At 38.1% G+C, this 26,952-nt stretch overlaps 1 protein-coding gene across 3 annotated transcripts in view; it reads left to right on the top strand.

The window, feature by feature from the left end:
• CNST (consortin, connexin sorting protein) overlaps positions 1-26,952 on the top strand; it is an 88,524-nt gene that overhangs the window by 21,150 nt on the left and 40,422 nt on the right. For 2 of the 3 annotated variants that reach the window (XM_018060245.1, XM_005690548.3), the window contains exon 2: positions 9,920-10,348. In XM_018060245.1, coding sequence (XP_017915734.1) covers positions 9,970-10,348 — 379 coding nt within the window. In that variant the 5' untranslated portion in view covers positions 9,920-9,969. Of the gene's footprint in view, positions 1-7,781; positions 7,905-9,919; positions 10,349-26,952 lie in introns of all 3 variants that reach the window. The other variant, XM_018060246.1, reaches the window with a different exon arrangement.

Genomic DNA, 26,952 nt, shown 5'->3' with positions numbered 1-26,952 from the left:
GAGGCCTTAAGTCCAGGCCAAGGAACATGAACAGGGCCTGGGAACTGAGAGCTGCACACACAGCCAGGACCCTGAAGACCTCAGTTCTCCAGTGATAGATTTAGGGGAAGGGGGCGTCTGCCTAGTAGCAAAGAGATGAGGAGTTTTTCTGTCTGTGCCCTGATACTCTGTTGGCAAGTGGCTTCTTTTTGTTTGTAATCATGAGTCTATTAACTCTGAAGTTTGAGGTTTATATTAATGCTTTCCTCAGTTAAGAATTAATGCAATAATTGGCCCTGGCTGGTAACATAACCAGGGATACCTGGCAAAAGCTAAAGCAGTCTGGAAGAGGTGATCCTTAAATCTGCCTATGCAAGATCCCTACAGAGCAGCGTGTTCAAAATCACAGAATAATTCTCTAGGATTAACAGTCGATAGAAACAACAAACAATAGATTCAGATTCCTAAGAATGAGTATTTTCTTTATAATTATATAATTAAAATATTTTAATAAAATTAATAAAATGGGATAAAAAGGAAAATGGTGCTGTCAAAAAGTTAAAGATATTTTAAGTAGTATGGTATGACTTCTAAAAATAAAGATCAGAAAAATAAACTGAGCGAACAAATTAAGCAACAAATTTTATACAGTTGCAGAAAGTAGTAGTTCACTGGATGATACGTGAAGTTTGATTGGGAATTCAGCCCCCAATCTCAATATAAAAATATAAAGAGAAATTAGAAAAGAGTCAGTGATGTAGGTCATACAGTAAGGAAATCTAATGTACATCAAATAGTAATTTTTTTCTTTTCTTGATTTAGTTTTTAATTGAAGGATAATTGCTTTACAAAATTTTGTTTTTGCCAAATCTCAACATGAGTCAGCCATAGGTACACATATATCCCCTTTCTCTTGAACCTCCCTCCCATCTCCATCCCCATCCCACCCTCTGGGTTATTGCAAGAATACCTTCTATGCATAAATAAAATACATGTTTGTTGTATTCTCTCTTAGAATCATTACCTTCACATTTTATACTAATCTAGCATTTGTTTTTCTTGACTTTCTTTTTATATTCTTTTCATTGTGTTACATAGGGCTTCTCTGGTAGCTCAGCTGGTAAAGAATCTGCCTGCAATGCCGGAGACCCCAGTTCAATTCCTGGGTCAGGAAGATCCTCTGGAGAAGGGATAGGTTACCTACCCCAGTATTCTTGGGTTTCCTTGGTAGCTCAGACAGTAAAGCATCCGGCTGCAATGCGAGAGACCAGGATTCGATCCCTGAGTTGGGAAGAACCCCTGGAGAAGGGAATAGCTACCCAACTCCAGTATTCTGGCCTGGAGAATTCCATGGACTCTATAGTCCATGGGGTCGCGAAGAGTCAGACACGACTGAGCCACTTGTGCTTTCATTTGGGCTTCCCTGCTAGCTCAGTGGGTGAGAATCCACCTACAATGCAAGAGACCCCGGTTCGATTCCTAGGTCAGGAAGATCTGCTGGAGAAGGGATAGGCTACCCACTCTAGTATTCTTGGGCTTCCCTTGTGGCTCAGCTGGTAAATAATCTGTTATATAATTAGTTGTGTTTTTATTATTAATTTATTTTTTTAATTGACGTATAGTTGATTTACAGTGTGTTAATTTTTGCTATACAGCAGAATGGCTTAGTTATACACATATATACATTCTTTTTTTGTATTCTTTTCTGTTATGGTTTATCCCAGGATATTAAATATAGTTCCCTGTGGATACCTTGTTGTGTATCCATTTTATACGTAGTTTTTTGCATCTATGTCTTTTGTTATATTTTTATCTTCCTTCTTAAGACCTAAGTTTTCTATGACTTTTCAATTTATTAGGAGTAAATTCCTTATTGTGAGATAGAGCTTTTTATTCTTATTAAGTAAAACAGTCTAGCTTACCTTTGTACATATTATCATATAGAAATTATTTAGGAAGATTACTGTGCATGCATCTTTAGTTCAGTTCAGTCACTCTGTCATGTCCGACTCTTTGCGACCCCATGGACTGCAGCACACCAGGCCTCCCTGTCCATCACCAGCTCCCGGAGTTTACTCAAACTCATGTCCATTGAGTCAGTGATGCCATCCAACCATATCAACCTCTGTCGTCCCCTTCTCCCGCCTTCAGTCTTGCCCAGCATCAGGGTCTTCTCAGATGAGTCAGTTCTCATCAGATGGCCAGAGTATTGGAGTTTCAGCTTCACCATCAGTCCTTCCAGTGAATATTCAGGACTGATTTCCTTTAGGATGGACTGGTGGATCTCCTTGCTGTCCAAGGGACTCTCAAGAGTCTTCTCCAACACCACTGTTCAAAACCATCAATTCTCCAGCACTCAACTTTCTTTATAGTCCAACTCTCACATCCATACATGACTACTGGAAAAACTATATCTTTGACTAGGTGAACCTTTGTTGGCAAAGTAATGTCTTTGCTTTTTAATATGCTGTCTAGGTTGGTCATAACTTTTCTTCCAAGGAGCAAGCATCTTTTAATTTCATAGCTGCAATCACCATCTGCAGTCACCATCTGCAGTGATTTTGGAGCTTAAAAAAATAGTCTGCCACTGTTTCCCCATCTATTTGCCATGAAGTGATGGGACCAGATGCCATGATCTTAGTTTTCTGAATGTTGATTTTTAAGCCAGCCTTTTCACTCTCATCTTTCACTTTCATCAAGAGGCTCTTTAGTTCTTCTTCACTTCCTGCCATAAGGGTGATGTCATCTGCATATCTGAGGTTATTGATATTCCTCCCAGCAGTCTTGATGCCAGCTTGTGCTTCCTCCAGCCCAGCATTTCTCATGATGTACTCTGCATATAAGTTAAATAAGCAGGGTGACAGTATACAGCCTTGATGTACTCCTTTCCCTATTTGGAACCAAGCATCTTACTAGAATTTAGGTGAAAAAGCAGATTCACATACCCAGTTTACTCCAAACATCCATAATTTTTTCAATAATTGAATCAACAACTGTTTTAGAATTTAAATTAAAATTAAAGTAAAAATTGAGTTCTTTAGTCTCACTGTTCATACTTCAAGTACTCAGGAGCCATGTGTAGTTAGTGGCTACCATTGGTTAACATAGATACAGAATATAGCTAACAACTGAAAATGTCAACTAAAGGACCCTGAATCAAGCATATTATTTTAGCTAAATTTTAATGTGAAGGGAATGATATAAATTAGCAAGAACTATTTTATGGATATTACAGAGGTAACATTTTAAGTGAAGTTTATGTCTGAGTGTCATATGGTCTGCGTCATTTTCAGAAAAGCTGTGGAGATAATTGCAGACTTATCTAGTGCTCAGTGTGTGGTCTTCAGGTTGAGATTCTGTTATTTCCTAGAAACTGCCTTATTGCTGTGATTGGTGCTCATTAGTGGGATATGAAATCCGCCTAGTGGACCTTGAGTAGCATTTAAAGGAAATAAGAAATAGTATTGAACAGAATGCAGAGTGTATCAGAGTGCTTTGTGTGTGTGTGTAGTCTAACCCTTGCTTCAGTGTCTTAATTTTTCAGTGTGTGTTTTGTATGTACATGATCTCAATGAAAAAATGAATTGTTAATTTGGGGCTGCAGAATTTTTGAGAATTTTTCTTCTGGGGCATGCTTTTGATTGCTGATATAGTAAATATTTCCTACAGGTACATATGTCTAAACAAAACATTAATCACAGAAAACTGTAGGTTTAGTAATGAGGTATAAGTAGTATTAGAACACATCAAGTGAGTAAGATGGCAAAACGTAAAGTCATATGTAGTGACCTTCATAGACACAACGTAGGATTGTGGTGAATTTCTTACTCAATTCTGAGTTATTATGAGGAGGCAGATTTTAATTTATGGTTAATAGAATATGTTCTTGATTTGGTAATTTGTCTTCTAAATTTTGGTTTGACTGTAAATCATCAAATTTAAACTTGGGGTTGCATCTTAATTTTTAAGAAGAATCTTGGCTTCTTGCAAAGGTAAAAGCGTAGTGTTTAGGCCTCATTTACATGAATTACAGAAAAATGGCACTCAAAATCTTCTTAAAGCATTTTAATTAAAAAATTGAATAATGTTATATATTTAACCATTCCTATAAATTAATGTTTTAATTTTAGTGACACTTGATATTTAGTCTTACCAGATAATCCATTAAGATATATCAAAAAATGAAGTCAAATAAATTCAAGTTAAAAAAGAAAAAAAGGAAGTCTGGGGCTTCCCTGGTGATTCAGATAGTAAAAAAAAAAAAATGAAGTCAAATCATACCTGGGAGTGAGATTGGTTTGGTTTTTTTTTGACAAAATGTAGATTTGTTTGTTAGTCTATTTAAGGCTGCTTCCTCAGAGTTTGTTTTTTTTTTTTTTTTTTCAAGTTTTATGTAAGCCTCACAAATAGTTTGCTTAAAATTCTTCAGCATGGAGTCAACATGTCACATAACTTTTATGCAGTGTACATATTTGGTATGCTCTTTTGCCACAAGAGGCTGAAAACTTGGGCAGCACTTACTATCATGCTTTAAAAAGGCAAAAACTGGCAAAAATTATGCCCAAGTCAGTGCTGTGCAGTCACTGTACTGTGTCAGTGTTTCTTTTGTGAGAATCGGTGCAGTCATAGGGACTCTTACATAATAGACATAGAATTTAGAGACAGCAAATGACTTAGATTGCCATTTCAACTGTACTTCTAACTTCCAGTGTTGTTGTTAGCCGCTAAGTCCTGTCCAACTCTTTAGCGACCCCATGGACTGTAGCCCGCCAGTCTCCTCTGTGGGATTTCCCAGGCAAGAATACTGGAGTGGGTTACCATTTCCTTCTCCAGGGGATCTTCCCAACCTGGGGTTGAACCCGCATCTCCTTCATTGGCAAGCGGGTTCTTTACCACTAAGCCACTAGGAAAGCCAGTATAATATTAGGGCATATTTTAAAGTACTATGTGTTAACTGAGGCTTCTTGCTATGATTTTCTCTTGGCTAAATGCTTTTATATAGTGCAATACAGGTGTACTTGAATATCAACTTTTTGAAATGCTGTCAGTGTAGCGTTGAGGGAAAGGGAAGAGGAGGAAGAAGAGACAAAAATAACACTTTAATTTATAACTGTTTCTAAAAGCAGTAGGACTGTACTAATTTGAAATCCCATTAAGAATATTATCCTACTGCTTTAAGTGTTCCAAATGAAGTTTGTTAAAAATGAAGCTAGAAGCCAAATATTATGTAATGGGCTCCTTTACCTCTCAGAGTATGGGCAGAGGAGTATATAGGAATCCGTGTGCCTTTCTGCTTTTCAGAGGGAAACTGTAGGACGTAAGTCCCGTACTCCTTCATATATACGCATGTACATATATACACTGCAGAAAACTGTATTTGGGAGAAACTCTGCATGAATGCTGTAGAGGTATACGCTATATCTTACAGAATGTAGAAGTCAGGGAAGACAAATGGAGTGACTTCTGTGCCAGGCCACAAAGAATTGGTCAGGGTCTAATGATAATTACAGGACATTGATACTTAAAAGTGTTAGTATTAGAAAATGTATGGCAAAACCAATACAGTATTGTAAAGTAAAATAAAGTAAAAATTAAAAAAAAGAAAATAGTTTACAAAGTGGACTTTTGAGTATTCAACTAGTTACATCATCACAAAATAATAGGAGGCAAAATGTCTTTAAGCCCAAAGAAATAAGACATACTTTACTGGTAACAGATATTTAACATAAATAGTATATTAGTATATACGTCTTTTTTTTTTTTTTTTCAAGTTCTCAGCAGAAGAAGGTGGGCTAGATAAGAAATCGTATATTGTGTGAATCCAGCAGTTCCCAGGGAAAGAGAGAACTTCCAGGAACTTGAGCTTCTTGGTTGTTAGAAGTGTGTCCTCTATTGTAGGGTGAGAGTCTTCTCTGAGGTATACCATAGCTGGAGTGAAATATTAACTTGCTTTCGCCCCACTGTCCATAGAGCATAATTAATGAATGCAGCCTCAGGATCACAAACATTTCATGTTCCATTTCTAAACTTATTAGCTGACCTTTGACAAGATTAGAGTGTTGGTCTGAACAGTTTAACTGGCACATGATGCTCGATAAAGTTGCAAAATGTGATTTGTAATTTTATGCTCACCAGGGAGCCTTAATCACTAATTTCTAGATATCTTTATCATCTGAAATGGTATATAGAAGAGATAGTTAAAAGTTCCAGGAACTTGCTGAGATATCCCTATTGTAAATTAATACTTAGCATTCTCAAATGATGCTGCTTAGTGTTAGTCTGTTATTCAGTTCAGTGCAGTCGCTCAGTCGTGTCCGACTCTGCGACCCCATGAATCGCAGCACGCCAGGCCTCCCTGTCCGTCACCATCTCCCGGAGTTCACTCAGACTAACATCCATCGAGTCAGTGATGCCATCCAGCCATCTCATCCTCTGTCGTCCCCTTCTCCTCCTGCCCCCGATCCCTCCCAGCATCAGAGTCTTTTCCAGTGAGTCAACTCTTCGCATGAGGTGGCCAAAGTACTGGAGTTTCAGCTTTAGCATTATTCCTTCCAAAGAAATCCCAGGGCAGATCTCCTTCAGAATGGACTGGTTGGATCTCCTTGCAGTCCAAGGGACTCTCAAGAGTCTTCTCCAACACCACAGTTCAAAAGCATCAATTCTTCGGTGCTCAGCCTTCTTCGCAGTCCAACTCTCACATCCATACATGACCACAGGAAAAACCATAGCCCTGACTAGACGGACCTTAGTCGGGAAAGTACTGTCTCTGATTTTGAATATGCTATCTAGGTTGGTCATAACTTTTCTTCCAAGGAATAAGCGTCTTTTAATTTCATGGCTGCAGTCACCATCTGCAGTGATTTTGGAGCCCAGAAAAATAAAGTCTGACACTGTTTCCACTGTTTCCCCATCTATTTCCCATGGAGTGATGGGACCGGATGCCATGATCTTCGTTTTCTGAATGTTGAGCTTTAAGCCAACTTTTTCAGTCTCCTCTTTCACTTTCTTCAAGAAGCTTTTTAGTTCCTCTTCACTTTCTGCCATAAGGGTGGTGTCATCTGCATATCTGAGGTTATTGATATTTCTCCCGGCAATCTTGATTCCAGCTTGTGCTTCTTCCAGCCCAGCATTTCTCATGATGTACTCTGCATATAAGTTAAATAAGCAAGGTGACAATATACAGCCTTGACATACTCCTTTTCCTATCTGGAACCAGTCTGTTGTTCCATGTCCAGTTCTAACTGTTGCTTCCTGATCTGCATACAGATTTCTCAAGAGGCAGGTCAGGTGGTCTGGTATTCCCATCTCTCTCAGAATTTTCCACAGTTTATTGTGATCCACACAGGATCACAATAAATAATTTTCAGGAGGTTTAGAAAAGCTCTGTTTCTGAACCTTAAGCCACTCGAATAAACCTGTTGTTATGCCCATCTGTGAGTTTGGGGGACAGTATTTATGGCTGACTTTCTTGAACATTTACTGTGGGCCAGGTACTGTGGACAGGTTACATGCTTTACCTGCCATATCATCTAAGCCTCACAAATGACTCTTTGAGGTAGGTATTACAGTTCTTTACTCTTACAAAGAGAAAATTAAAGCTTGGAGATGCTAGGTAATTTGCATAAGGTCACATACACAGTTTGTTAAATGGCAGAGCCAGAATTTGAGCCTTGGTCTGCCTGTGTTCTCAGACATTATGCTGAACTGCACAGGATTCAAATCAGGAAGACCTGGTTTCAGATTCAGTTCCACTTATCTAGGAATAAATAAGATTTTAATCAAGATATTTTTGCCTTTTCGAGCCCCAGAGTCTTCATCTCAAACACAGTATGGATACCTCCATGGAGGCTTGTTTGGAGGATTAAAAATAAGATACATGAAGTGCCTGGCACAGCTTCTAACACATGAAAGAGACTCAGCAAGAGGTGACTGTTATTATTTGGGGCTCTCTAGATCGCTTTCTGCCTTCCACCTTGGCAAGAAATCTCTGTGTCTCTTGCAGATAAAAATAAAACCTTTATGCTTTCAACTGCAGATACATGCCAGAAAATATCTTGATTGTTTACATTAGAAAACAGCTGAGGCTGTTGACAGTTTTAAGAACTGACATTTCTCTTCCATAGCCACATAAATTTTTCACTACTTTTACTTTTATTGTGGTAAAAATATATGACCAAAAATATGCCATTTTAACCATTTTTAAGTATCGGTTCAGTGGCACTGTTGTGTAACTGTCCGCACTGTCTCTTTCCAGATCTTATCCATCATTCTAAGCAAAATCTCTGTAACCCTTAAGCTGTAACTTCCTCCCTTGCCCTCAGACCCTGTAATCTAGTTTCTATCTCTATGCATTTGCCTATTATGAGTATTACATATAAGTGAAATCATATAGTATTTATCCTTTTGTGTCGGCTTACTATTTTTAAGGTTCATCCATGATGTAACATGTATCAGAACTTTATTCCTTTTTACGGTTGAATAACATTCTGTTGTATAAATATATTACATTTTGCTTATCTCTTCATCCATCATGGGACACCATATTAGCCACATACACTTTTAAGCTCTTATTAGAATTAGAATTTTCTCATGATAGAGATCCTGAAAATACTTTATTAATCACTTTTCAATTAAAAATTATACTCTAGTTTGAATTCATTTTAGGTCTAAACTGAGTCATTCTTAGTCAAGTTAAATCATTTTACTTTTTACATTATGTTTCTGTCAATGAAGAAATATAGCATATATTTTAAGGAAAATGATACCAGCCAGATTTAGGTATTTCTTGTATTTGATAAGCAGTACTTTTATTCTGAATCAGATAAAGTATTCCAGTTGTAAGATAATTGAAAGCATGTGATCCAGTCAGTGTAGGGCTCAGGTTTGTTTATACTTTGTTTTCTGTTTTTTTTTTTCAATTACTTTACTTAAATATGATACTTATTTACTGTGTATATTTACTGTTTCTAAAGAGCAAATAGCATTTCTATTTATTAATTTGAAGAATTTACAAAATTCTTATCACTGTGTTTTTCTCAAAATTGCTGAATTATATTTGATTCAAACCCAAAGCAAAACTTGGCAAGCATAAAATACCTAAATCTGGGTGGCATCATTTTTCTTAAAATATGATATACTTTTGGATGAGAAGAAGGGGAAAAAAAACATGACTGATACAGTCTTAAAGTCTTAATGGCTTAAAGTCTGTTTTGTATGTCTTTAAAATGTTACAAGGATTCTTGGAGTAGATTTACATTTTTTCCTAGTCTAAACTAAGTAGTCTAGAGTTAATCATGATTCTCTCTTTTTTTAAATTGAATAAAAGAAATTTGCTGACAATTCTTAAGTACTTTTCAGGGCTTATTTTTAGAAAGTAAACTATGTAATGAGAATATATGCTGCCTGAATTTTCCCCCATATACTTTTTTAAAAATTTATTTTAAAACTATCCTTAAGTGTTTTCATTTGTAAATATTGCTGCTGCTTGGCCATATAAGGACTTACACTTACGCTTGTCTATTAAGTGTCCAGGAATAAGATGAATGATTGGTTTTAGCAGACAACCTTATTTAAATAATAATGTCTTTCATCAAGGGGGTGGTTCCAGCATGTTACACCATTAGAATATCTTGAGAACTTCAAAAAATACATCAATATTTAGGCTTAGTCCTCAGAAATTTTTATTTCATAGGTCTACAGTAGAACTTTGACAGGCTCCACAGGTAATAAACATGCACCCAGGATTTAGAACCATTGTATTCAAGCAGGAACCAGGTGAGGTGGGGTAGGGTTGTGAGAAAAGTAGAAATAGGAGTGAGCCTTCGTCATTTCTGTCTCTTCTATGTTTACAGTAAAAGAATCCAGGAGAAGAGGAAAATGAAAGATCACTGAAAATCCAGAGTTCAAAAAATGAACTAGATTTTTCTTTTTGTCATTGTAGACATTCAAGGACTTTAATGAAACTTAAATGGTTCAACAAAAGATGCTCTAATGGATGACAGCGAAACTCCTGCATATAATCTGCACATAGAACCACAAGATGGATGTCATCCTGGTGACGGCGTGGAAAGTATAGTAACATGCTTGCCTTCTGCATCAGATGAAAATGAAAATCAACTTGATGGGGATGGGCTTGAGCTTCTGACCAGCAGTGACAGTGCAATGGGCAAACCTGAAGTGTTGGAGCAGGACAGTCTGAACAATAATGAAAGCTGCACACCAAGCTGTGAGGTGGCTGCAAGTGAGAACTCGGAAAACATTTCTTGTGAAAGCCCCAAAGACGGGCAGGCCCTCTTGAGAAAGGACCACAAGATACCTGGAAGCAGAAGTTCAAGAGGCAAAAGAGGCACTGTAAAGAAGATACCACAAGGTATTTTTTTAAATTATTATTTTTAACTAAGAATAAACAGTCTTCCCATCCCATACTGTGTGTATTGTCCTGCTTCTTGCTTTTCTTCTCTTGATATGTTCCAGAGCTAGTTCTGTGATAGCACATACAAACCACAGCTGTGTGGTATGCCATGTATGTGACATGTGTCTATAGTGTTCATTGTATGGGTGTACCATGAAGTATTTAACCACTTTATGGCTATTCCCAGTATTCTATAATAAATGTGTTGAAGGTGGCATTTTTTGTACATGTCTTCTCCCTAGATGCTTTTAATGTATGTATATATATATATATATATAACCTTTTCCTATATCTGTTAGACCCTTTTCTACCAATTTCAGCATTAAAAATTTCCTTCCATTGTCACTTTGGCTTTGATTTCTAACCAGTGAGTTTATGGGCTAGTCCAGTCTTACACAGCTTTTTTGGATCTTTACATCTCACTTCATTAATGTATACTAATATACATCATATAACAATGTTGAGTAAGACGTCTAGCTTTATGTTACTTTGGTTACAGAGTATTTTTCATCTGGCATATAATTTGGCAGTTAAAATTTGGAGCTATGGACTTTTTTTGCCTGAATCATAAGGCACCCTTGCGAAAAGGCAGCCTCTGGTTATTTTTTGATCGGAACCATGTGGGTCTAGAGAGTTCTGGACACCTTAGTCTGGGCCACCTTAGTGTAGCACCACTTTACCTACACCTATGGCCTGTGTTGGGCTCTGGAGAACAAATTGGACTGTCTCATCTGCCCTCTTCTACTTCTTTGGCTGATTGAGAGATATGGTCAGTCTATCCATATCCTGTTTTTTTATTTGTATTTGTTTATTTGGAGTAAGATATGAAACTTTTCAGTTTCTACAAACCCTTGTTTATTCAGTAGGGCAATTTGACAACTTTTTACTGTAACTCATCATTTGGCTTTCCAATTAATGGATCCCTTTTTCTTTGCTTTTTCTTAGTAGATGTAAAGCAAAAAAAATTCTGATGAGAGATTTGAAAGCATTTTCTTAAAAGACCTAAGTGTAAACCGATGATATATACAGTGCTATTTGTATGTAAATTGATTCACTCTGTAAACATAAGTCAAAAGTTATTTGTTCCTTTCTGATGTGACCGTGTGATGCTTTTAAGAACTGAGACCTAGTTGCATATGTGTAACAATCAGTCATAGCTTCAAGACTGATGGCTCCTTTTATTTCTTCCATGATCTTACTCCAGTTACCCTAGGTGTGATTATATAATTTCAAGTTATTTAGTACTTATTATCCCGTGAGCAGATATGTGTAGAATTAGTATTCCTAATGCATTTGAAATGTATGATTTACAAAACTTAGGGACAATTTTTATACAGATTATTTTAAAAATTATTTTATATACCTTTAATAAAATGAGTTTAAGAGTGTAAGAAAACTGAATTATGAGTTGTAAAACCTACGTTCAAATCTCATTACTTCTGGTTGCTGGTCACTTGGTGAGTCTTAACCATTCTGTATTTTAGTTTCCACGTCTGTGTAATGATGGTGTTCATCTCCATATATCTATAAAATTCCTTTTTGAGCTGTGAATTTCTCAGATTTCTGAATCGAGATGGTACAGTCTAAACTCAATTAAAATTTGGTAATTCCTCTCTAGTGTATCTGTTGAGTTTTTCATGTGTAAGCAATACATTGGTACATTTTTGTTTTTAAACATCATCTGTAACTGGAGTACTGCAAAAGCCCTCTGCAAACATTTCTTCCATCTTATGTTTTGCCAATCCATTCTGCATGTTAGGATTAAAAAGGCAGAGAGTTTATAGTTAGAGATCTAGACATGAGCATATTTACTCTTTTCACGATTTAATTCCTAGATCCTACATAAATAAAGTCTCACAGTTTTGCAGATAAGTACTTTTCTAATAATAGAATAGCTTCTCAGATGTGATTTGAAAGACATATAGAACATGATGTTCAATCCCAAACCAGAAGTAACTTTTTTATAGCTGGGTGCCCTCTCAACAGTTGTTTTTTGGAAACAAACATTAAGGTGAATTTATTTACTATTATGCTTACAGGTGGTGCTAGTGTTAAAGAACCCAGCTGCCAGTGCAGGAGACCTAAGAGACGTGGGTTCAATGGCTGTGTCGGGAAGATCCCCTGGAGGAGGGCATAGCAGCCCACTCCAGTATTCTCGCCTTTAGAATCCCATGGACAGAGGAGCCTAGCAGGCTACAGTCCACAGGGGCTCAACAGACACGACTGAAGTGACTTAGCACACATGCACACATTATGCTTAATTTGTAGTAATTTTTCATGTATCCAGTAGCTAGTACTAAAGGAAAAAAAATTGGAGTAGTAGTGTTAGGAGACATCTTTATTTACTGGTTTTCTGGAGGCTACATTTCTGTAAACATGCTAAAACCTGGAACTTGTCCCCAGGAAAATCCAGTTGTCATTATATTACGAGAATTTTTTTTTCCTTAGGAGAATGGAATCCCCTTGATATAGTCAACTAAACAGGGTTTCAAGCTGCATTCCATCAAATTTTCCCTGTGGCTATATCTGGTGGAGCTTTAGGTAAATATCCTAAGAACAAGTGAAAATCAATATATTTTTTCTTTTTTATTGAATTATAGTTAAACCCAGTAAATTTTTAACAGCTTAATTGAGATATAATTCACATACCATATAATTCACTCATATAATAAAGTATATAATTCAGTGATTTTTAGTATATTCAGAAAGCCATGCAGTCATTACCATGGTCAGTTTTAGACAGTTTAGTTTATTTTCATTACCACAAAAAGAAACCCCATACCTATTAATAGTCATTCCATTTACTCTGCCCTGAAACAGCCTATAGGAGCTCTCATGGGCATTCATTTGTTAAAATACCTTGGAGTTTCATGAAGTTCATTTCTTGAAGTACTTTTTCAGATCTGCTATATATAAAATCTAAGTGTTGAGTTTAGGTTACTCAAGACAGTTGTGTGCCCTAAGTGACCCTTTTCTATGAAAGGAGAAAGGAAATAATGGTTTCTGAGTTTAAGACAGTCTGACTGGATACCGAGGTGCTTAAATAATAAGGTAAGCTTATAGAACCAGACTGTGGCTTTGTGTGGCTCATTAAATTTTCTGAAGTTCTGCTTCTTTGGGAGCTCAGCAAAGCAAGCAAGCCGAAAGAAGTGCTATTCTTCCCTCTCAAGTGTCCTTCATGGCATCTGAGAAGAAAATAAGGATATTCTTTTAAATATGTTTATGTCAGAGTCTGATATGATGGCACATTCCTACTAAAACACTTAAAACATAGGTGATTTAGTTAGTGAAAGGAGTGGTCTTTCAGCCTTGTTTGAGTCCCATTCCCCAAAAGTCATGAAATATTAATAGTAATTTTCATGTCTTCAGTCGTTCAGTTGTGGCTGACTCTTTGCTACCCTATGAACTGTAGCCCACCAAGGCTCCTCTGTCATAAAATAAAGTTGTGGCTATTTTTATGTCTTTCCTTCCTTATAGTGACATTGAAAAAAAAAGTCTTCATTGCTATGATTTCATGTTATGATTCTTAGAACCATTGCATAAGTAAAATTCCTCAAATCGCCTGTGTAAGCTGATGCCTATCTTGGCCATGAATTTGGGAAATGAATCAGAAATAAATTTCAATATGTGAGTATGCAGTTTGGATGCTAAGTTTGCTGTGCTTTGTTCCTTTTTCCTTCCAAAATTTCCTCTTTCAAAGGTTCAAGTTAGTGCTATGAAAATAGAAGAGTGCTGAGCGTTTAAATATCTTCAGTTGTTAGCTTAACACATTCAAGTAGTTAAAAGGAAATATCCCTTCCTTTTTCTTAACACTACATACTAGTATTATGAGAGACAAGGTTGGAAAATGAGTCAGCTCCTTTCTGACCTGACCTGGGGTCAGAGGGTTATCTTATGTAATTATAGCGTAATTACCGGCTGCTCCAGGCAACGCAGTCTCCTGCTATGCCCTCAGGTGGCAGCCTCTGCCTTTAGAGGGAGCAGCACAGCGCTGTGGTTAAGATTTCAGGCCAGTCAAACTGCCCTGTGACCTAAGGTAAGCAACCTGAATCCTCTCAACCTAGGTCCTTATAAATTAATGGCTAAGGATTAAATTAAAGACATAATAGGGTGAACCCAAGCACTTAGGAGACCCTCCAAGTAGTAGCACAGTTTTCAAAATTGAATTGTTGTCTGATAGGATAATTATCTTTGTCAACTAAAAAGAATCACAGCCTAAAGGTTGAGAATCATACTTTCTTTGACAGACAAAACTGAGAACTTGAGCCCAGGATGCAGCCTCTCATACAGCTCTACAGAACTGCTCCAAATAGGTAAGGGAGGAGCCAAGATATATAGGAGTTTTCGCAACAAAGGCCAGGTAGTGGGAATATTACAAGATCACTGTTAATTAAAGAAAAAAAGACATCTCAAGTTAAGGAATTTAGTGCTTTTCTACAAATGGGAAGATGCAAGGGCTTGCTTAAATCATCCATTTGACATGCATCTCAGCTCTCTGGGACCAGTATCCTGTGCTTTCTTGTCCTGACTCCATGTACCTCATTGGGGTGGCTGCGGTGGCTAACTACTGGATAGTGGGCATCCAGTTTTTATCCCAAGTTCCCTCAGGGTTCACCTTCTGGGCAGCTGTAATGTGATGGCACGATGGCTTGATGGCTGCAACATCCTGTGTTTACTGATATGGCAGGTGGAATTTTTTTTTTTTTCTCTGACAGCCTGTGGGAGCTCTAATGGGCATGCATTTATTAAATTCCCTTGGAGTTTCATGAAGTTCATTTCTTGAAGTCCTTTTTCACATCTGTTGTATATAAAATCTAGTAATTATTAATAGAAGTGAAGCCAAAATTCTGGAACTTAAGAATACAGTGATTGAAATGAAAATTTCACTTAAGGGGATTCAACAGCAGATTTCAGCAAGCAGGAAAAAGAATCCGTAAACTATGTCCAGAGGCATGGATTTAAATTAAAATGCTCTGAAGAATACTACTGTATAATATTTTTGTATGATAGGAACTTTGAGGTGTACATACTGTTGATTAAGAAACATCACCTCAATCTTTGGAAAGTAATATTATTTTTGTCTTAGAGATGAGGGGAGGGGAAACATAACTGTTGCAGCCTCATGAAGATACGTTGGTGGAGGAGTTTAAATTCTATAGAGCTCCAGGAAGACAGTTTGGTAGTTCCCTTGAAAAGTTAAACATAGAATTATCATTAAATCCACCAATTCTCTAGATATGTACCCAGAGTAATTGAAACTAATGCCTCAGATAGCTGTACACCAGTGTTCAGGGCAGCATTATTCAAAGGAACCAAAAGGTGGTAACACCCCAGAATGTCCATTGATAAAATATATGAAGAAAAAAAAAATATATATGGAAACATTGTTCAGCCTTAAAAGGAGTAATAATCTGATACATGCTGCCACGTGGATGAATCTTGAAGACATTGTGCTGAGTGACACAAGCCGGACACAAAAAGACAAACACTGTGTGGCTCTGCTTCCATGGGGTACTTGGTCTAGGCAAATTCATGGAGGCAGAAAGTGGACTAGAGCTGCTGACCTGAAAAAAAAGGACAGCCTAGAAGAGAGATTGTTTAATTTGGCAGATGTTCTGAGGATTTAAACCCAGGAATCAACCTTTTTCCAGAGAGACTGTTACCAAGAGGTAAGGTAAAAACTGGGAAAAAAAGCAATTTTTGCAACAAAAACAAGATGAAAAATTACCGTTAAATAAAGGAAACTAGAAAACGTTAAATAAAGAAAACTTAAGTTAATGAATTTAGTGCCTTTCTATGTATAGGAAGATGTGAAAGTCTGGACTCACTTAAATCATTCCTTTGATATGCATTATAATTATCTAGGGCCTGTATCTTGCTTTTTCCCATCCTAAATCCCCTCAGGATGCACCATTGGGGAGAGGCTGCAGTGGCTAGTATCAGTGGCTGGCAGCTTGTTTGTGTCCATCCTGAGTTCTCTCAGGGCTTAGCAGCTGGGCAGCTGCAGGGGCTAATGACGTGATGGCCGCAACATTCTTTGTTTACTGATATGCAGGCAACATTTTTCATCCACAGAGGATTCCAGATGTAAAGCAGGAGGGGAATGGGGAGTTCGTGTTTAACGGGTACAGAGTTTTTGTTTGGGTGATGAAAAGTTCTGCAAATGGTAAGTGGTGATAGTTGTACAACATTGTGAATGTAATGTCACTGTATTGCACAGTTCAAAAGGGTTAAAATGTTAAGTTTTATGTTACATATAAAAAAATCACCAAATAACAATTCATAGAGTTCCAAATTCACTGTCATGGACATATTTAATTTGATTGCAGCTTGCTGAGTTTTAAAAACAAAAGTTCTTGAACATTTTCTGAGCACTTAGTGTATGAATGCCACCGTGATACCTGCTTTGTATGAAATATGTCATTTAATCTTCTTATTAAGTACCACGATTAGCCTCAATCTCCAGAGGAGGAATCTGAAAGCACAGAGAGAAGTAGCTTGCCCAGGATTGTACTGCTGACAGGTGACACTCTCAGGATTTGATCCCAGGCAGTCTGACTTCAAACTGAGCCTGATTGTTAAACTACGCTATTTGACATTTTCTAATTTTGAAGTATGTTTAAAGAAAAGTTCTGTTTCATGTCTGACTTAACACACTTTGCCACAGGACCGTTTCACACATACTTTCTCTCTGAGTATGTTGCAGCCATGCTTCTTCAGAACAATTCCTGCCTACCAGCCTTAGCAAGATGAAACACGATCAGAGAAAAGGGTGTTGGTTCACCCTGAAGGAAGTGGTGGAGTTTGGTTTGTTTCATTAATTGTCTCTGATTCCTTAGATTCTTTATTTGATCTATCCTCAATGTAGTGAGAAGGACTGTCAACAATTGGGTCAAGGAAAGTTTGGGGTTTTTTGCTTTTTACTAATCTAGGATAAAAATACCTTTGTGCTACGTTGCTTCAGTCTTGTCTGACTCTTTGTGACCCTGTGGACCATAGCAAACCCACCAGGCTCCTCTGTCCATGGGGATTCTCCAGGCAAGAATACTAGAGTGGGTTGCCATGCCCTCCTCCAGGGGACCTTCCCAACCCAGGGATTGAACCCACTTCTACCATCTCCTGCGTTGGCAGGTTCCTGGAGTTCTTTACCACTATCACCACCTGGGAATCCCCACTGACATCTTTTAGTCTTCTGGACAGTTTCTTCCCGTTTAGCCAAAGCAAGCTGATTAAAAAAGCCTGAGGACTCCCTTTAACACAAACTGAAAGTTCAAAGTTCAAGCCTCATCAAGCCTTCTCTTAAATACATCAAGCCAATCACTATTCCCTGTCCTCTCAAACCGTTTTTTTGAACACCTTGGAAATCTTCATCCTGCCTCTTGTTGTAATATAGTTATTCAGTCATGTTCCACTCTTTGACACCTCATGGACTGTAGCCCATCAGGCTCCTCTGTCCGTGGAGTTTTCCAGGCAAGAATACTGGAGTGGGTTGCCATTTCTTTCTCCAGGGGAAAGTGTTTTTTTTTAAGCAGTGAATGTAGTTTTGTTTCCTAATATCTTTCTTCAAAAACTCAATGGTCTTAGTTGAAATTAGATAGATCATGGAATTGTGAATAAATAGCAGTGTTAATTTCAGTTCAGTTCACTCAGTCGTGTCCAACTCTTTGCAACCCCATGGACTGCAGCACGCCAGGCCTCCCTGTCCATTACCAACTCCCAGAGTTTACTCAGACTCATGTCCATTGAGTCGGTGATGCCATTCAACCATCTCATCCTTTGTTGTCCCCTTCTCCTCCTGCCTTCAATCTTTCCTAGCATCAGGGTCTTTTCAAAGGAGTCAGTTCTTCACATCAGGTGGCCAAAGTATTGGAGTTTCAGCTTCAGCATCAGTCGTTCCAATAGTGTTTGCTATGACAGGTGCGTTCTCTTGGCAAAACTCTGTTAACCTTTGCCTTGCTTCATTTTGTACTTCAAGGCCAAATTTGCCCGTTACTCCAAGTATCTCTTGACTTCCTACTTTTGCTTTCCAGTCCCCTATAATGAAAAGGACATGTTTTGGGGGGTGTTAGTTCTAGAAGGTCTTGTAGGTCTTCATAGAACTGTTCAGCTTCAGCATTATTGGTCAGGGCATAGACTTGGATTACTGTGATATTGAATGGTTTGCCTTGGAAACAGATCATTCTGTCATTTTTGAGATTGCATCTAAGTGCTGCATTTCGGACTCTTTCGTTGACTATGATGGCTACTCCATTTCTTCTAAGGGATTCTTGTGCATAGTAGTAGATATCACGGTCATCTGAGTTAAATTCACCCATTCCAGTCCATCTTAGTTTGCTAATTCCTAGAATGTCTATGTTCACTCTTGCCATCTCCTGTTTGACCACTTCCAATTTGCCTTGATTCATGGACCTAACACCCCAGATTCCTATGCAATACTGCTCTTTACAACATTGGACTTTACTTCCATCCCCAGTCACATCCACAACTGGGTGTTGTTTTTGCTTTGTCTCCGTCTCTTCATTCTTTCCGGAGTTTGTTCTCCACTGATCCCCAGTAGCATATTGGGCACCTACCGACCTGGCGAGTTCATCTTTTAGTGTCCTATCTTTTTGCCTTTTCATACTGTTCATGGGGTTCTCAAGGCAAGAATACTGGAGTGGTGGCCATTCCCTTCTCCAGTGGACCACGTTTTGTCAGAACTCTCCACCATGACCTATCCGTCTTGGGTGGCCCTACATGGCATGGCTCATAGTTTCATTGAGTTAGACAAGATTGTGGTCCAGGTGATCAGATTGGTTAGTTTTCTGTGATTGTGGTTTTCAGTCTGTCTGCCCTCTGATGGAGAAGGATAAGAGGCTTATGGAAGCTTCCTGATGGGAGAGACTGACTGAGGGGGAAACTGGGTCTTGTTCTGTCTGATGGGCAGGCTTCCCTGATAGCTCAGTTGGTAAAGATTCTACCTTCAATGTAGAAGACCCTATTTCAATTCCTGGGTCAGAAGATCCACTGGAGAAGGGGTAGGCTACCCACTCCGCTATTCTTGGATTTCTTTTGTGGCTCAGCTAGTAAAGAAGCCGCCTGCAATGTGGGAGACCTGGGTTCGATCCTGGGTTGGGAAGATCCCCTGGAAAAGGGAAAGGCTACCCACTCCAGTATTCTGGCCTGGAGAATTCCATGGACTGTATAGTCCATGAGATCACAAATAGTCAGACATGACTGTTTCCTAACGTCTCATCTAAATGAAGTTTCTGAGGAGAGTCCATATAGGGTATATTCCTGTTTAACAGATAGGAAAATAAAGGATTAAAGAGATTGACTTTGCCTAGAGTCGCAGAACTAGAAAGCAGTTGATTTTTGAATTCACAGGCAGGCACTTGACTTCCAAGCCAAGGCTCTCATTTACTCTCTGATTAATTTCAGTTGCTTCATCTATAATGTTGTGAGGATTTAGTGGCGTAGTGAATATGGGCTTGTAGTATACTCTGTAGTCTGTGGTATATAACGTTTAACCGTTTTCCCCAAGAAGTGTTTTAAGTACGTGCTGTTGGTCAGGCACTATGCTTACTGTGGATGTCACAGTGATGAAGCATACCTCTAACCCTTTAAAAGCTGACTGACCAGGCAGAGGGACCAGCATGAACAAAAACCAGATTGTTTTCTAAAGTCACACTAACCTGCATATAAGAGAGCATCCTTATACTCTGAATAGTAGTAGACAGTATTTGAAATGATTGAACTTTTATCGTTATAATTTGAAGTGTAGTTTTATAATTTTGGGTTAATTTCTGCTATGCAGCAAGGTGATTCAGTTATATAAATAGACATAGTTTTTTAAAATATTCTTTTCCATTATCATAGGATACTGAAATATAGTTCCCCATCCTATACAGTAGGACTTTGTTGTTTATCATATATATATATATATGTAGTAGCTTACATTTGCTAACCCCAGCCTCCCTCTCCATCCCTCTCCCAACTCTTCCCCCCATTAACCACCACAGATCAGTTCTCTGTGCCTGTGAGTCTATTTCTGTTTCATAGATTGTTCATTTGTGTCGTATTTTTGATTCCACATATGAGTGATATATGATATTTATCTTTCTGACTTACTTAGTATGATATTCTCTAGTTGCATCCATGTTGCTGCAAATGGCATTATTTCATTTTTTTATGGCTGAGGAATATTCCACTGAATGTATGTCCTACATCTTCCTTATTCCTTCATCTGCCTGTGGACATTTAGGTTGCTTCCATTTTTCTTGGCTATCATTGATAGTTCTGCTATGAACGTAAGGGTGAAATACATTAAGTCTTTAAATAACCCTTCTTCCATCCCCAAACATCCCCATCAGCTTAGTTTCTATCATTACTTTCACTGTTTTATCCTAAGTATAGTCATTGCTTCTGTCTTTACCTAGACCTGGATGTCTCATTGTAGCATCTTTTCAAACCCCATTTTGCCTGTGATAGCTTTTCATTATCTTGATTAATTACTACCTCAAGTACTAGCTATGAGGTTTTTACCTTTAAGTTATCTAGTTACATCATTTTCCCTGTCACGTAAAGAAACAGTTAATATCTCGTCAATATATTAACAAATGGTAGATCAATGCTAGATTGTTAAAGGAGAATACTGCCAGTAATTTAGTGTTAGAGTACCTTCCTAATGAGTTAAGGTAAAGGGTACCAGCACTCATCTCCCCCAGGTATGTCTCTTGACCACCATGAGAGACAGATTCTGAGTTGAATAAAACTACATGTCAAAACAGACAGAATTCAGTTTGAATTTTGTCGTATGATAAATTGAGTAAAATCAGGCAAGATTACTCCTCTAATCTCTGGCCCAAGGCAGCTACAAGTAATTTTTTTTTTAAGTATAAAACCTCAATAGGTACATGTAAAATGTGATGTCTATTTTAGAGCTTGACAAAGTTGACAGATACTAAGTGAAATGAAGGCCTATGATTTGACTGTCACCACCTACATATACTTATAAATAGAACACCAAATTGGTTAATGGCAAGTTTTAACCGTAGCCCACAGATGAAGACAAATAGAATTTTTTGTTCCTGTCTGTATGTATAGATTCATATCTGACACAAGAAAGCTTCATTTATGTTGAATGACAGTTTGTAGTGAAGGTGAAATTATATGTACCAGTATATGTTTTGATTTGGCTTTTCTCATTAATGATAAATATATCTTTACCATTAAAATATGTCTTTACCATTAAAAGAAAACTTTTAATGTATTAGAATGAATTTTCCTATTAATTGATGACATATTCTTAGTTTTCTCAAGCAAAACTTTTGTAAGACCAATGTGACATGAAAAATAATTAATTTGAAATTCACATGGAAAAATACTGGAACTTCCATGTTATGACATAAATGCTTTGTTAAGACTACTTTAAAATATTTTAGTACATTATGAACGTATCAGTTCACAACATGCTAGTCATTCTGAGTACTCGTGGTTACGCAAGTATTTATTTTCCTTATTGTCTTTACTAAAAATAAGCTCAAGCGTGTTCAAACGTATAGTATTGGTGAGTAATAAATAAGCAATTTGATATGCCAACATAGTTTTTATAATTCCTGTTATGTAATGTGACAATAGAAATATGAGCTTCATTAGCTTTATTTACACTTCCCTCAATGTTTTCTTCAAAGTAAAAAAACAGGGCTGTCTCAGAAGTGCTTTACAAGTCCTATGACCTTTTTCATTCAAGTGACAGTACAGCCTCAGGACATTATTTTAAGATACTCTTTGGGAGGATACCTGGCTTTTACATTCACTATCTCATTTAATTCTCACAGTAATTTTATAAGATGGTAGAACGCCCAGTTTAGAGATCGATTGGGAGGCTAGGGAGTGAAAGATTGACTGATGTGCCATAGGAATAGCTAATAAGTACTGGAAAACAGGAAGGGCACTCAGGGCTGCCCTTATGTCCCCGGTCATTCTTCTCCCAACTTTTTGGGAATAGTTTTCTCAATGCGAGTTTTTTATCCTAGCAATGTGAAATTAATTAGGATGTATTTTAAGTAGTTTAAAAATTGATGTAGCTAGAATTTGGCCAACTATTGTTTTCCTATTGAATTTTATGTGTAAAGTATATCCTTGTCACTTAATTACGTGTATGATAACAATTTATGTTTCTTTGGTGGTGGGGGTTTAGTCACTAATCATGTCCAACTCTTGTGACCCCGTGGACTGCAGCCTGCCAGCATCCTCTGTCCATGGGATTTCCCATGCAAGAATACTGGAGTGGGTTTCCACTCCCTTCTCCAGGCATCTTCTCCACCCAGGGGTCAAGCTTGTATCTCGTACGTTGCAGGCAGATGCTTCACCGTCACACCACCACGTGTGTTAGTCACTCAGTCGTGTCTGACCCTTTGTGACCCCGTGGTCTGTCCACGGAATTCTCTACACAAGAATACTGGAGTGGGTTGCCGTTCCCTTCTCCAGGAGATCTTCCCGACCCAGGGATTGAAGCGGGGTCTCCTGCATTGCAAGCAGATGTTATTTTTTTTACCATCTGATCTACCAGGGAAGCCCCAAAATTATTTCCTTAAAAGCTTAACAACACTGAAAACAGAAACCTGCTCTTCAGTGTGCAATGTTGCATAATTCTTCTTGCAAAGCCGTTCAGTTATTTTCTTGCAAACTCTGATATGCTTCTGTTTATGCAATCCACTGTTTATGCAACCCACGGTTTATGCAAAATAGTCACAGTGGTTAAAAAAACACAGCATGTGGGGTGTGGAGCAGCTAGAAGATACTTGTTAATACACAGGTACCCTTCAGTTTTCTTAAATGATTGAACAGCCTTGTTCAGAGCAGTATTTTACGTTTCATTTATTTAAATCGTCCATATTTGGGGTGTACAACATGATGATTCAGTACACATAATGCAGTCAAACCAGTTAACATGTCTCGTTTCATAGTTATCATTTATTACTGTGTGATGCATGCAGCTAAAAGCTGCTCTCGGTGTATTTTCAGTGTTCCACACAGTATTATTATGTAGAATCATCATGCCTGTACGTTAGACTTCTAGATTCATTCATCCTACATAACTGCAGCTCTGCACCTTTTGATCAGCATCTCCCTGTCTGCCCCCACCAGCCCCTGGCAACCATCATATTACTTTGCTTCTTTGAGTTTCACTTTAAATTTTTATTTTTTAGATTGCACTCAGAAGTGAAATTATGTAGTATTTGTCTTTCTCTGTCTAGCTTACTTCACTCAGCATGACGACCTCCTAAATCATCCAAGTTGTCATACAAAGTAGCATTTCCTTCTTTCTCACAGTTGAAGAATACTCCATTGTATCTGTGCATCACCTTTTCTTCAGCTGTTCATCCATTGACAGACACTTGGGTTATTTCCATATCTGAACTACTGTAAGTGATGCTGTAATGAACCTTAGAGTGTAGATAATCATTTTGATTCTTGATTTTGTTCCCTTTGTGTGTATACCCAGAAGTGGAATTGCTGGATTATCTCAGAGAAGGCAATGGTACCCCACTCCAGTACTCTTGCCTAGAGAATCCCATGGACGGAGGAGCCTCGTAGGCCGCAGTCCATGGGGTCGCTAAGAGTCGGACATGACTGAGCAACTTCACTTTCACTTTTCACTTTCACGCATTGGAGAAGGAAATGGCAACCCACTGCAGTGTTCTTGCCTGGAGAATCCCAGGGACGGGGGAGCCTGGTGGGCTGCCATCTATGGGGTCGCACGGAGTTGGACAGACTGACGTGACTTAGCAATAGCATCAGGGTAGTTCTAGTCTTACATTTTTGAGGAGTGTTTGTACTGTTTTTCATAATAACCATACCGATATGCATTTCCACCAACAGTTCGATCACATTGTTTTCTTGCTGTTGAGTGGTTTGACTTCCTCATGTATTTTGGATATTAACCCCTTTTCAGATGGATGGTTAGCAAATACTTTCTCCCACTTCATAGACTGTCTCTTCCCTTTGTTGATTGTTTCCTTTACTGTGCTTTTAGTTTGGTGAAATCCCATCTGCCTACTTTTGCTTTTGTTTCCTGTGCTTTTGGTGTCATGTCCAAAACAGTCTCACCTACATCAGTGTCAGGAAGCTTTTCCCCTATATTGTCTTCTAATAGTTGCATGGTTTCAGGTCTTACATTCAAATCTCAATTCCATATCAAGCTGATTTTTTGCATATGTAGTGAGATGAGTTCAATTTCATTCTTCCACATGTGGAAAGCCAGTTTTCGTAGCACTCTTTGTTGAAAAAACTGTCCTTTCTCTAACTGTGTGTGTTCTTTGCATTTTTGATAAAGATCGTAAATGTGTAGAAACAAATCTGTTGCTGTATTGTGATGCTCTATTGTGTCCCAGTGTTCTGTGCATGTGTTATTATGCCAACTGTGTTATTGTTGATTACTATAACTTTGTAGTAGTTTATGAAATCTCATAGTCGGATGCTATTAACTTTGTTGGGTTTTTTTTTTTTTTTTGCTCATGATTGCTCTGCCTGTATGTGATCTTTTATGGTTCCATATAAATTTTAAGACCTTTTCTAATACTTTGAAAAATGCCATTGCAATTTTGATAGGGATTCCACTGAATCTGAGGATTACTATGAGTAGTGTAGTTATTTTTTAATTCTTCCAACCCATGAGCATAGTATATCTTTCCATTTATTTGTGTCTTCAATAGCTTTCAGGCTTCCCAGGTAACTCAGCTGGTAAAGAATCCATCTGCAGTGCAGGAGACCCCGGTTCAATTTCTGGGTTGGGAAGATCCCCTGGAGAAGGGATAGGCTACCCACTCTAGTAATCATGGGCTTTCCTGGTGGCTCAGATGGTAAAGAATCCACCTGCAATGCGAGAGATCTAGGTTCTATCCCTGGGTTGGGAAGATCCCCTGGAGGACGGCATGGCAACCCACTCCAGTAATCTTGCCTGAAGAATCCCTGTGGACAGAGGACTCTGGAAGGCTACTTTGCCCACAAAGGTCTGTATAGGCAAAGCTATGGTTTTTCCGGTAGTCATGTACAGATGCGAGAGTTGGACCATAAAGAAGGCTGAACACCAAAGAATTGATGCTTTTGACCTGTGGTGTTGGAGAAGACTCTTGAGAGTCCCTTGGACAGCAAGGAAATCAAACCAGTCATTACTAAAGGAAGTCAATCCTGAATATTCATTGGAAGGACAGATGCTGAAGCTGAAGCTCCAACACTTTGGCCACCTGATGCAAAGAGCTGGCTCATTAGAAAAGACCCTGATGCTGGGAAAGATTGAAGGCAGGAAGAGAAGGGGACGACAGAGGATGAGATGGTTGGATGGTATCACGGACTTGATGGACATGAGTTTGAGCAAGTTCCAGGAGATGATGGACAGGAAAGCCTGGCGTGCTGCAGTCCATGGGTTTGCAAAGAGTCAGATGTGACTGAGCAACTGAACAACAACAGCAGTAGCTTTCATCTACTTTGTTAAATTTATTCTAAAGTACTTTGTTGTTTTAATACTATTGTAAGTAAAATAGTTTTTCAGATAGTTTGCTGTTAGTATATAGCAATGCAACTGATTTTTATATGGTGATTGTATATCCTGTAACTGTACTGAAATCATTTGTTGGTTCTAACAGTTTTTTAGTGAAGTCTTGAGGGTTTTCCATCTATAAGATTATATTATCTGCAAACAGAGACAGTTTCACATCTTCCTTTCTGAGTTGGATGCCTTTCATTTTTTCTTCTTGCTTGATTGCTCTGACCAGAACTTCCAGTACTATGTTGAATAGGAGTGGTGAGAGTAGGCACCCTTGTCTGGTTCCAGATCTTCAGGAAAATATGTTAACCTTTCATTGCTGAGTATGATGTTATCTGTGAGTTTGTCATATATGGCTTTTATTGTGTTGAGGTACATTCTTCTGTACCTACTATGTTGAGAGTTTTATCATTAAAGGATATTGAATTTTGTTAAATAATTTTTCCCACATCCATTGAGTTGACCATGTGTTATTTATCCTTCATTCAGTTAATGTGCTGTATGACATTGATTGGTTAATGTATGTTGAATCAGCCTTGCATGCCAGGAATAAATTCTGCTTGATCACAGTGTCCGATCGTTTAAATGTGCTTTTGAATTAAGTTGCTGAGTATTTTGTTGAGAATTTTTGCACCTGTATTCATCAGAGACATTTACTTGTAGTTTACTTTTTATGTAATATCTTTATTTGGCTTTAGTATCAGGGTAATGCTGGCTTTGTAAAAATGAGATTGAGACTGTTCCCTGCTCTTTGATTTTTGGAAAAGTCTGAGAAGGATTGACACTAATTTTTCATTAAATGAATTCTACCAAACATTTAATTCATAGGTGAATTTTGTTATCGTTGTTGTTCAGTCACTCAGTCGTGTTTGACTCTTTGCGACACTATGGGCTATTGCCCTCCAAGCCCCTTGTCCATAGGATTTTCCAGATAAGAATACCAGAGTGAGTTACCATTCCCTCCTCCAGGGGATCTTCCCGACCCAGGGATCCTGAACCTGGGTCTTCTTCATTGGCAGGTGGGTTCTTTACC

This window comes from Capra hircus, chromosome 16 (genome assembly GCF_001704415.2).
Source record: "Capra hircus breed San Clemente chromosome 16, ASM170441v1, whole genome shotgun sequence".
NCBI classification, from domain to species: Eukaryota; Metazoa; Chordata; class Mammalia; order Artiodactyla; family Bovidae; genus Capra; species Capra hircus.
The sequence above is the reverse complement of the archived record's forward strand: the minus strand, read 5'-3'. Positions and strand labels throughout refer to the sequence as shown.